This window comes from Miniopterus schreibersii (genome assembly GCF_964146895.1).
Source record: "Miniopterus schreibersii genome assembly, chromosome: 6".
NCBI lineage: Eukaryota > Metazoa > Chordata > Mammalia > Chiroptera > Miniopteridae > Miniopterus > Miniopterus schreibersii.
Genome location: NC_138107.1, coordinates 34,113,339 through 34,125,572, shown reverse-complemented (window position 1 = coordinate 34,125,572; position 12,234 = coordinate 34,113,339). Strand labels below are relative to the sequence as shown.

At 35.6% G+C, this 12,234-nt stretch overlaps 1 protein-coding gene across 6 annotated transcripts in view; it reads right to left on the bottom strand.

The window, feature by feature from the left end:
* The window catches only part of MYO6 (myosin VI), a 134,997-nt gene that overhangs the window by 41,703 nt on the left and 81,060 nt on the right, over positions 1-12,234 (bottom strand). For all 6 annotated transcript variants that reach the window (XM_081140497.1, XM_081140498.1, XM_081140499.1 and 3 more), the window contains exons 11-14: positions 11,112-11,292; positions 5,992-6,136; positions 3,783-3,940; positions 1,548-1,639 (exon numbers count right to left, since the gene is read on the bottom strand). In XM_081140497.1, the coding sequence (XP_080996623.1) occupies positions 1,548-1,639; positions 3,783-3,940; positions 5,992-6,136; positions 11,112-11,292 (576 nt within the window). The remainder of the gene's footprint in view (positions 1-1,547; positions 1,640-3,782; positions 3,941-5,991; positions 6,137-11,111; positions 11,293-12,234) is intronic.

The window sequence follows — 12,234 nt, the reverse complement described above, 5'->3', positions numbered from 1 at the left end:
TGCTCCCTCCTGCAGATAAACACACTTTTTCTTGAAAAATGGAGAGCAGCTATGCGCAAATACAGAGGTCTGTGTATAGGTATTCAAAGCCAAGGGAAGACCAGCGCTTTGAAACACTTTTAGGGATTTTAAAGTCAAATCTATCAGAAGAAAAAACCAGAGGGTGGCACACATTCTTTCCGTTAAGGGCCAGATAGTATATATATTCAGCTGAGGGCCACATTGTCTCTGTAACAAGCACTCAGTTCTGCCATCACAGCACAAAGCACCATACATACCAGTAAATGAAGAAGCGTGAAAAGAAAGAACTAGGATCTGTTAAGTGAGAAGCATACAGGTAAGACTTCACATAGTAATAAAAGAACATAAAATATTTTCAGAGAAACTATCTTAACTGATAAGTACTTGTTTAACTGGTGTATTTATGCCTGAATTGGTTTAACTATAGTATATGAGTCAAGGTATAAAAGCTGGAATGTGCTAGGAAACCCATAAAGACAAAAACGTAATAAAAATGTGGAAAAGAGGAGTGGAATGGGAATAGAAAAGAAAATATTTCACATTTCCAGTCCAGATACAGCAGAGAACAGAACTTAGAAAACAGCAGTGCTGATAAGACAGAATACAGTGCTGTGGGCCAGCAGCGGGAAGGCAGGCTCAACCTGCAGAAAACACTGGACTGCTCTGTGAATTCACTTCACCTGTAAAATAAGGGGCTGGACTAGATTGTTTCTAAGTTGTCTTTACCTCTACTACCTCTATTGAGTAAAACATACCTCAAATGGCTCAGAGGAAGGAAAGTCAAGGGGGCTGGTAGGAAAACAATGGAGAGCTCAAATACAAGGGGAAAGTGTTGAGCCTTACCACAAATCAACTGACCCAAAGCCACCTATCCTTGCTCTGTACACTGAACAATTACAAAGGAACTTTCCTAGACTTGGGACTGTGTCAGCTACGCCCACAGTTAGTTACTACAAGGAAGCTCCTTACGGGCCCAGAGATGGCGCCGGGCTGAAAGCACACCGCTCACGGTGACTGGCAGGGCACAGGGCATGGCAAGGAAAGCCCTGTGCAGGGGCACTTCAGCCAGCGGCCCACTGACTCTCCTGATTCTCCACACACAGAGGGCAAGCAGGTAGCAAGATGGGCAGAAAAGGTGACACAGAGGAAGGGTGGGAGACGCCACGGTCAGGGACAAGAGTAGAAAGTTGAGTGGCAGTGGCAAGAGAAAAGACAACAGAAACAGAAAAAGAAACAAGCAGAATTTCAAGTCTAGTAAAAGTCACTAGCAAGAAGCAACAGATGTTCCCTTCTGAAGAGGTGCCTATTAGAGTTTTTATTGGGTCCCTAAGCTTGAACTGTACCAATAATACCTCTGATGTGCCTGAGCAATGCTAAGCCACTGGGCCCGATGCTGGGCATCTCTGATTCCCTGGGCCTACTAACATTATACCCCATCAATCAGGGTAAACTTCAGCATGTCTCTGTTCCTTGACATCTAAAACAGCTTAATGTAGTTGATAAATTTAAACTGTAAAGGTAATTACCTCCTTCAGAATCCTTTCATTGAAAAATTGTTGAAGTTTTTCATTGCAATAGTTGATGCAAAATTGTTCAAAACTGTTATGTTCAAAGTACTCTGAAACATAAAACCAGAATCAAGAGTCACCATCATATCAACTTCATATTAGTAAATATATCTTAGGATACAATTTTATTCTATCAATGCTTAATTTACAATTAGGTTAGAAATACATATAATTGTTCTATACTCTCCAAATGCTGTTTCAAGACTTAAATTTTATTAGTCATTAAAATTAAGTATTAAAAATACTTTACATGACAAAAAGGTGTTTATCTGTCAGATGAGATAAATGTCATATAGTAAGATATAAAATGTAACATAACTTTTAACATAATTTAAGCACAGGTGTTAAAGTAATTAATTCATTAATTAAATTTAATTAATGAATTAATTAAAGAAAATGACTTAAAATACAAGTGTTTCAGATTTTTTCTGTGTAACCTGTAAAATTACAGTTATAAAAAGTTATGGGTACTAACTCATTTCTAAAATTAAGGGATTGTATTATATTACCTCTAAGATCCCTGCAGCTCTAAAATGTTATGATTCTGTATATTATGTGTGCTACACTAAAACTGGTAACAGAACAGGAAACAAATGTCAGAAGACTGTGAAATCTTAAGTCAGTGATAAGTGTTTCTCTACCTTTGAACAAAAGGTAATGATTTCTTATACATTTTAAAATAAGTATCACATTAAAACAAAACTCTGCCCCTCTCAATATGTAAACATTCAGACCTTCCCTTGGCACAGGTAAACAAACTACAAAGGAGGAAAATATCACTCACACACAGCCAGAAGGAACGTCCACACTGATAAAGCTCAATATAAAAATGGTCAGATTTACTCAGATGTTTACAACACAGTCATTCAGAACAAAGTAGCATTCGGAAGCTGCTGACTCATTTCTGGTTGCACAGCTCCACAGTTGTTCTCAAATATTTATCCTGATATATTATTCAATTAGTGGAAACTAACTGGAAGTAGCTATCTGTTGTCAATTAACATTAATGATGAATTTTTACGCATAGTAATGAGTTTAGCCTATATGCTAGGTCAACCTGTATCCAGCTCTACTTTGCAGTTAATGGTTTTAATGACTTAATTCTCTTTATTAGTAGCACTCAAAACTTTACCTTTACTCAGTTGCATTCTTGTAAGAATATAGAGATATCTCCTAACTATAGCAGTTCCTCGAATAACATTATTTTGTTATAACACTGATGCGAAAAATTAATTCCCAGCCAGGGCTAATATCTGTGAAGAGATGCAGACATCTTCCCCATGTCTGCATGGGTTTTCTCTGGGTACTCTGGTTTCCTCTTACATCCCAATGCTGTGCACTTTAGGCTAACTGGCCTGTCTAAATTGTCCCAGTATGAGTGTGGGTGTAGGTGTGAGTGTGCCGTGATGGAAGCGTGTCCTGTCCGGGGAGGGGGGTTCCCTCCTTGTGCCCTGAGCTGCCAGGATAGGCTCTGGCCACTCGAGTTCCTGAAGTAGAATAAATGACTTAGAGAATTACTTGTTTCTATTCATCTTTTTTTTTTTTAATCTTTATTGTTGACAATATTACAGATGTCCCCTTTACCCCCATTGATCCCCTCCACCCCACATCCACCCCACCCCCAGGCCTTCCCCAGACCAATGTCTACGTCCATGGGTTATGCTTATAAACATATAAGTTCTTTGATTAATCTCTACTCATCTTTTAAATGTATGCATAGCTCACATTTATTTCAAAGTTTAATATTAGAAGTGTTTTGGTCTTTATTTAGAAGTTTGGTGATGTTTTTGTGACCAGAAACATGCCTAGGAACTTAACTGTTGTTCATATCGATTAGTCTATGGTAAATTTGGTTTCATTATACATCTTTTTGCTTAAAGTCCCAGTTTCCAAGGACCTACTGATGACATTAAATTAGGACTTACTGTATAGTGGTTTCAATCAGCAGGTTTTAATTTTAGCATTAGTGTGACCAAAACCCATGAGCTTTTCTTTTTTTTTTAAGCATCTGCTTCCTATTTGAATCATATTGTGAAATGAAATGTAGCTAAGGCCATATAACTGAAAATACACCAAGTGAAAGGTATTATAAGGGGGAGAGATTTTTGGGTGTGTTTTTTTTAATGAGTGAAAAAACTGAAAGAAAAAAAATCAAACAACTAACTACAGACTCACAGATGAAACCATACTTACCAAACCCAGCGATGTCTAGGACTCCAATAAAATACGAGGACGTTTCAAAAGGAAAACACTGATTTACTCTGTTCACCACGTGATCAAATAGATGGCTATAGACGGTCTTTGCCAAGGCATCGCGGGCATTGTTTGCTTGCTCCACTTTCAGGGGTACCCTATAAAAGAAGACTGCATCAATGAAAATTCTTCATGTACTATGAAAATAATGCCAGATACCCAAGGTTAGAGTATATCTAAATGTATTCAGTGTGAAGAACAAAACAGAGAAGCTACAAAAGGTCATCTGCGGACACAGACAAATGGGGCTAAGTACAGAGAGGAACTAAAGGAGTTACTACCTACAACCAGACTTTTAAAAGTCTATCATTGAGTAAAGGAACTTCAGGCTCAAAATTCTTTTTAATCTTAATTTACACTTCACTGTCCATGCTGACTATGTAAAAATTATTCAGAGGAATAATCTTCCTTTTGACTTCCTTTAAATGTAAAAGAAATTGTGTTTAATTTGGGATAACTTTAAAAGTTCAGTAACCTGTTTAACGTTGCTTAGGAAAAAATGTTTACATCTTAAAATCTCAAATGTCCAAATCTATGATTTAATATAACTACATGGTATAACAGTATCAGATGTTGCAGGTACAGACACACAGCCCTCATCATCAAGAAAATTATAGTCTGATGAAGAGAGACTGCCATAAAAAAGAATTTCCAAACACTGTGCTGAATGTTATCATAAAAGTAAGTATGGGAACCACGAAGCACCACAAAAAAATGTCAAATTTGGAAGTAGCCTGAAGAGTCATTCAGGTATGAGTGACACTTGAGTCCCTCCTAAACAGTGGTTTTCCAACTTAATGTTTCCTACACTGAAACCTTTTTGTAAAGTGAATATTACGTGAACACTCCATGCATAAAACACATAAAAGAACTGCTTCAGAACAAAGGGGAAATGGAGGAAATAACATCTGAGGACCACCTACGTGTGCTTTCACCAGCCTTCCCTTGGGCCTCAGAAATATCTCTAAGGAACCAAGGTAACTACAGGGCGCTACTATGCAACCTCCTCGCTGAGGTTTTCTTTAGAGTAAGAATAATTTGTAATTAGCTTGGCAATGAAACAGGCTTAATAAGCACACCTGCTAGTATTTCCAAAAGTATAACTTTCTGAGTGGCAAAAAGTTTTATTTTTAATCTTTATTTTAATTTCTTGAAAATTTTTCTGAAATATGTTGCTAGAACTCACTGCTTCCCTTATATAACAAGGGATAGAGAATCTGACTATTTCTCCACAAATGAAGATCTTACATGCTTCAGAATAATTACTGAATATCCATTTTATTTTACAGTACTGAAAACAAAAATACCTGAGGCATAGGATATGGAGCTAAAAGTGTACACAGGCCCAAATACAACCTAGAAGTTACTGGTTACTGATTTTTAAAATCTTGACTAGCCTCTATTTTCCTGTCATTTGTAATTTCCTCTAGATGAAGGATCCTAGGTAAGGGGGAACTCCATTTGCTGAGTGTTTTATTGAAGCAAGTTCTACTTAATAGAAATTTTAGTATACCCATTTGCAAGAAAAATCACTTTTAAAGTAAAATGATCAGTTGCCTTCTGAAACCAGATAATGGTGATGATTGTACAACCTTGTAAATATACTAAAAATCACTACATTGCACACTTCAAAAGAGTAAATTATATCTCAAAATATATAGTTTTGAAAAATTGGGGAAAAAATGGCCTGTGACCTAAAACAAATATTAACATAATCAGTTCATACAGGGTGGGGCCAGAATAGGTTTACATTTGTTTGTATGGAAAATAATACAATAACTAATAATACAAGAATAAACTCTGTTTCCCATACTTACAACTGTAAACCTACTTTAGCCCCACCCTGTGTTTTCATAGTTGTACAAAAGTAAACCTCTCTCACCTTATAAATTCCCAATGTGGGCCATTCAGTATATCTGTAAGGAACAACTTTAAGAGCTATGAAAGTCAGGGTTAATTTTTATGATGGATTACTGAGGTGAGAGGCACAGAATTTTTATCTATCAAGCACATGTTTTAGAACATTATAATGAAACGAATGAATCATACATAAAGATGAACTTTAAATCTCAAGTGTTCTCAAAAATTTTTTTTTCCTTGACAAACCCCAAGGCAGGATTTTTACAGAGCAATGAGTTAAGGAACTTACTTTATAACTGTTCCTTTGGTGCCCCCTGCTGTTGTTAGCATGACTCTCGTAGTTAGACTTACACGAAGGTCATCTTGATCCAAACCCAGTAATTCAGCACAATATTCCAAAGACTGAGTAGATTTATTTTTCAGATTACAACCACCTAATGAAAATATATTTTATTTTGAAATTAATAAGCAGTACATAAACCAGATTTTCAAGATCCACTTCTCTGAAGTATACTTCACTTATATAAATCTACGGAATAGACAAGGCTCATTTATGACCCTGCAAGCACAAAATACTAATGGTGAATTATAATCCTTGTTAATATATTAAATCTCTGCAGAAATGCAGTGCCTTATCATTCAAATTCATATGACTCCAGAAAACTTCAAGGAATAATTTTAGTGGCAAATGTTGTAAAGCCCTTTAGTAAGTCAGTGTGTGCAGGTACACACGCGGAGGGCATCCAGGAGCTCATGTTGCTTGGGGACAGAGGAAGACGGTGGAGAGGCAACTGCTATCACCTGTATATTATAACTAAGTCTTCTATTTATGGAGGCTGTTTTAAAAAGTATTATATAGGAAGACAGTATATTAGAGTGATTTAGATTCTGGGTTGATATGGCTCTAAAACTTACCAGCCGTGTGACCCTGAACAAGTTACGTATTCTCTCTGTGCTCAGTTTCTTCATCCATATAATAAGGATAATAACTGTACTTCTCTAATAAGATTTTATAAAGAATAGTGCCTGGTACACAGAAATCACTATAAAAAGGTTAACTATTATCTTTATTATTACTACTAATATTAAAAATGATAAATATTTACCAATATTTTTAAGGTTTAATATGTTTCTAAATTACTTATTTCAAGACTAATCTGAAAACTACATATGAGAATCATGAGAATTTTATCATAACATGTTCATTAGCTATTAAATAGACAGGTCTCAAGGAGAAACAGACCATGGGATCTTATATGAATAAAGGGCTGTCCAGACAATTCACTGGGGAAAGAATTGTTTTTTCAACAAATGGCACTGGAAAAACTGGATATCCACTTGCAAAAATTAACTCGAAATGAGTCAAAGACCTAAATGTAACCTAAAACTATTAAATCCTTAGAAGAATACACAAATAAAAACCTTCATGATCTTGCAGTAGGTAGGTAAGGGTTTTTTAGATACAGAAACAAAGCACAAGCAACAAAAGAAAAAAAAATAGCCCGGCCAGGCGTGGCTCAGTGGTTGAGCACTGACCTAGGATCCAGGAGATCTCTGTTCAATTCCCGGTCAAGGCACATGCAGGGTTGCGGCCTTGATCCCCAGTTGGGAGTGTGCAGGAGGCAGCCAATCAATGACAACTCTCTCATCATTGATATTTCTAGCTCTCTCTCCCCCTTCCTCTCTCTGAAATCAATAAAGATATATTTTTTTAAAAAAAGATAAATTGAACTTCATCTAAAAAAACTTGTGTTTCAAAAAACACTACACAAGAATTGAAAAGACAACCCACAGAATGAGAAAATACTTGCAAATTATATATCTGTTAAGAAATTTATATCTAGAATATATTAAGAAAACACAACTTAATAAAAGGACAACTCAATTAATAAATGGGCTAAAGATATGAATAGACATTTCTCCAAAAAATATTAAAATGTCCAATAAAGGCATGAAAAGTTGCTCAACATCATGAGCCATCAGGACAATGCAAGCAAAGGCCACTATGAGGTAAACACTTCACACACACTAGGCTGGCTATCCTCTGACAGACAGGCAGTGTTGGTGAGTATGTGGAGAAACAGGAACCGTCATACGCTGTTGATGAAAATGTAAATGGTACAACTACTGTGAAAAACAGTCTGACAGCTCCTCAAAAAGTTAATCACAGAGTTTCCATATGACACAACAATTCTAGTCCTAGGCATATACCCAAAAGAAATAGAAACATGTCCACACAAAAACTTGTACACAGATGTTTATAGCAGCATTATTCATGATAGCCTAAGGTGGAAACAACCCAAATGTTCATCAAATGATGAATGGATAAACAAAATCTGGTCTATCCATACAATGGAATATTACTCAGCAATAGAAAGAAATGCAGACACAAAAATAGTCATAAAAGACCACATTGTATGACTCAATTGAAATGAAATGTGGTAATAGGCAAATTTAGAGATACAGAAAAAATAATGGTTGCCTAAGGCTGTGGGATTTGAGAGAAATGTGGAGGGCAAGGGTGTCGTTGCTAAAGGGTATGGGGTTTCTTTGTTTCTTTCTGTGGTTAAAATATTCTAAAACTGATTGTGCTTATGGTTGCACAACACTGACTATACTAAAAACCATTGAACTGTATACTTTACATGGGTAAATTGTTTGGTATGAATTATATTTCAATAAAGATGTTATAAAAGGGGAAAAATAATACTTAAATTTATCAAATCTCTAACTCTAAAAATAAGCTTACTACTAATTTTTAGTTTCTACACACATCAGCATTATCTAAAATTATATAACCCTGAAAAAATGACCACCAGTAATTCATTAATTTATTTAAATACTTTTCTTTTACTATTTTGCGAAGTTTCTTACTTATTTCCAGGAATTATGTAACGCTAACATAAGAAAACATTTATTTTTAAAGTTTTAAAGGGCAAAATACTGTAAAATAATGTAAGGTTTTCATGTTACTCCCCTTCCAAAGAAGAACTTCTCTGAACATTTAAAAAATTTTGTTATAATAACATATAATTTTGTTACATGAATTTAAAAAGCATAGAAAGTCCCAACAGGTTTTTTTTTTGCATTTCCATCATGCAAAAACTTTTCAGTAATAGTGTCTTCTTAAAATCTGTTGGAGAATAAATTTTCTAATAAAATAATTACAAAAATATTCAGAGCTTTTTCAGATTGTGGGGAAATGCCAAAACTGAGCTCTCTAGTGGGGGAAAAATCAATTCTAATTAAAAGAAACCATTTGGGTCTACAGGAAGGGTCATGGGAAGGACAGGTCGTACAATCGAATCTCAGCTATTAAAACATAAGTAATCTTTTTTATTAATTCTACTGATTTACTGCCTCGTTCCAATCTCCTCTGCTTTCTGCTCATTTTCCCTTCACAGAAAATAAGTCTGAGGAGGAAACTAAAGGATAGTGGGAGCGTGTACCACCGGCCGGGAGGTCGGGTGCGGCCCGCCAGCTCGATAGGTTGCTTAGGGTCCCCTGCACCTCCTGCAGGCTCTGCCTCAGGACGGCGACAGGAGGCGGCAAAACGCTCCTCGCCACGCCTAAACTCTTCCTAAGCGTACATGAAATACTCTAAACTTTCCTGTCACTCAGAACTCCCACATGCTCCCTTGGTATAACAATGACACAGAGGAAATGAAATGTGTTTTAACGTTAATTACATTTTCAAAATAAATTGTTAAATCCCTCCAAAAAACTAATAAAAAATTTTAATGCACACTAAGGACATACCTGGTTTTAGTTTTCTTTTTTTTTTTCATTTCAAACTGGCAGTAATCTGTCTTTTTATTTTCCTTTTCATTAAAAATACTTGGAGTGTGATTACTATGTGCCAGACATAAGTCTTCACATCATTTTACAAATATTTAACTCCTTCATTCGTCTTTACAGCATGAGGTGGGGTTGTTGTCCGGTACACAGTAAGGAACTGAGCCAGGGAGAAGTTAAGCTGCTGGCCCAAGGTCACCCGGGCAGCTGGCACCCGGTGGCCGCCTGGCTCAGGAGCGCGTCTATTCAACGCTGCGCTGCGTTGCATCTGATGTTACTGACTTCACAGCATCACAGGACATTAAATCTAAAAGTCATTAAGACCGTCTGTTTCAATCTGGTCACTCACAGATCACCACACCTGGGAAGGTCAGTGACTAGGGGCACTGAGGGACAATTACCTGAGTTCTTTAAACATGGGTAGAACTTGGCTCTCACATCTACAATTTCATTAATAACCATTTTATTTAACTTATGCGGAAGTTGCACTTGTGTAAAACAGAGATAATATCTCCCACATCATTATTTTTATCAAGTTTAGATTATGATTATGATGAAATACAGTATATAAGGATCTGGCACACAACAGACACATTTTTAAATGTTCTTTTTCCTTACTCTTGTGCGCCTTCCCTATATGCACATTATTGCTATATACTACACTTTAAAATCACTTCACCTGGATTATTTTTTCATTATTTTACAAATGAAAAAAGCAAGGCTCAGAGAGCTTCTGGGATCTGACACCAAAGCCCATGTTATTGAGTACTATATGAAATGGTGCTTTCAATTTTTTTTTAACTCAGTGTAATATTTTTAAATAATGTATTTATGTAGGAGTCAACAATCTTTTTCTCTAAAGTGTCGGATTTTAGGCTTTGCTGGCCATACAGTCTCTCTGTCACAACTACTCAACTCTGTCACTATAGCACAAAAGCTGAAATAGACAAGACATAGTGAATGGGTGTGGCTGTGCTCCAACATTGTATTTACAAAAACAAGCAGCTGGTCAGATTTAGTCATGGGCCATAGTTTTCCAACCCCTGTATTCACGGAACAAGCTTAAGAGTATGTAAAAATTCTTACTCTTCATGTAACACTATACCACTAGAGTTGAAAAGTTACTATCAAGCATGCATGTAAATGCTCTTTTCAATCTGCATGAAGCTCAACCTATTTTAATTTTCCAGTAATAAAGTATATGGGCTTTTGTGTATTCAATTGCCCTAATTAACTGATCCAAGTTTAAATCAATGAACCTAAAAAATGTCAAAATACCTTAACAGATGGTAGAGAATTATTCTGTTCATTTACTGGGAAAGTATAACATCAGTTGAAAAATTTAACTAAATATGACCCTGGCAGTCAGTTACTTGTCCTTCATAAAATGAGTTTATTCCTCATCAGTATCACTAGTTTCTTCAAAACAGAGCTCATAGTGACTAATAATGCAGCATCCTTTGCATGACCCACCATGTAATAGTATATTCTAGAAATTTCACGAGATCAACCAACCTGAAGCACACGGGTTCAATTTACACATGACAAAGAAATGGCAAAAGCTCTAATTTACTCCTCCTTAAAACAAAACAAAACAAAACAACACAAAGATACCTGAAGAGCTTCCAGCTTCCTCAAAATCAATATTTCCAAGGTGCAGGACACCAGCTACTACCCGGAACAGATCTAGCTTTTCTTCATCATCCAAACCAATCTTTTTCATGGCTGTGCACATTCTAATAAAATCTCCGTGGTCATCTAACAGAGGATCTTTCAAGGAGCCTGCCTTAAGATACTATAAAATAAGAAAACATCAATTAACTGCACTTTATATCATTTAAGTATACTAAAAATAAAAAACTACACAAGGTCTACTGATGCACTATATAACATGCAAAAATAAAATGTGTCGATGGAAACACTTTAATATTCTAACACATTCAAAAACTGAATGGCTAGGCAAAGTGTACACAGAATCTCTCTGTGTAATTTCTTTCAACTGCATGTTAATCTATAATTATTTCAATAAAAATTTCAGTCAAAAATGGAATGTTTTCCAATTAAATTACAATATTAACTCAAAAACATAATGCTAGGGCATTAGATAAAAATAAAAATTGACTAAAAAATAATTGAATACCAGTGGTTGAAATCAATCAACATGAACAGAGGCAAAAAAAATTGTAAACAAATTTTAAATCTGACACTTATATTATATCCCTTTAGGTTAACTCTGCCATGAACTGCACTATTTGACAGCAGTAAATAGTGAACAGGCTAATAACAGTTTTCATGGCCTGAGAATTACTTTTTAAACCTTTTCGTATAAGTATATATGAGGTAAAATGTATTAGTAAATATTATGCTTACTCTAAGGATTTATGCAATGACTGAAAACATTTCAGAAAAAATGAAGAGAAAATTTGATTTCTCTCCTAAAAGAGCATACATCTAAAGTACTCATTTGTTAGAACCTATAGCAAACTCAGAAAAAGGAAGGAAAAGGTCAGGCCTGCAAAAACTAAAAGGAGAAAAATAAAAGTTACTGGACAGAGAAAGGTAGGACTAGGAATTTTCCAGAACTTGAGAATGAATAAATAAAATTATATGCTAGGTAACACAGCATGAGAATTAACTGGCCATTAAAGGCGCCTCCAGGAGATGTTTCTTTTCCTCCCAGTTGCCAACTGCTTCCCAGCTAAAGTTGTGATTGTCTTTCCACAAATTTCTTTAAAAT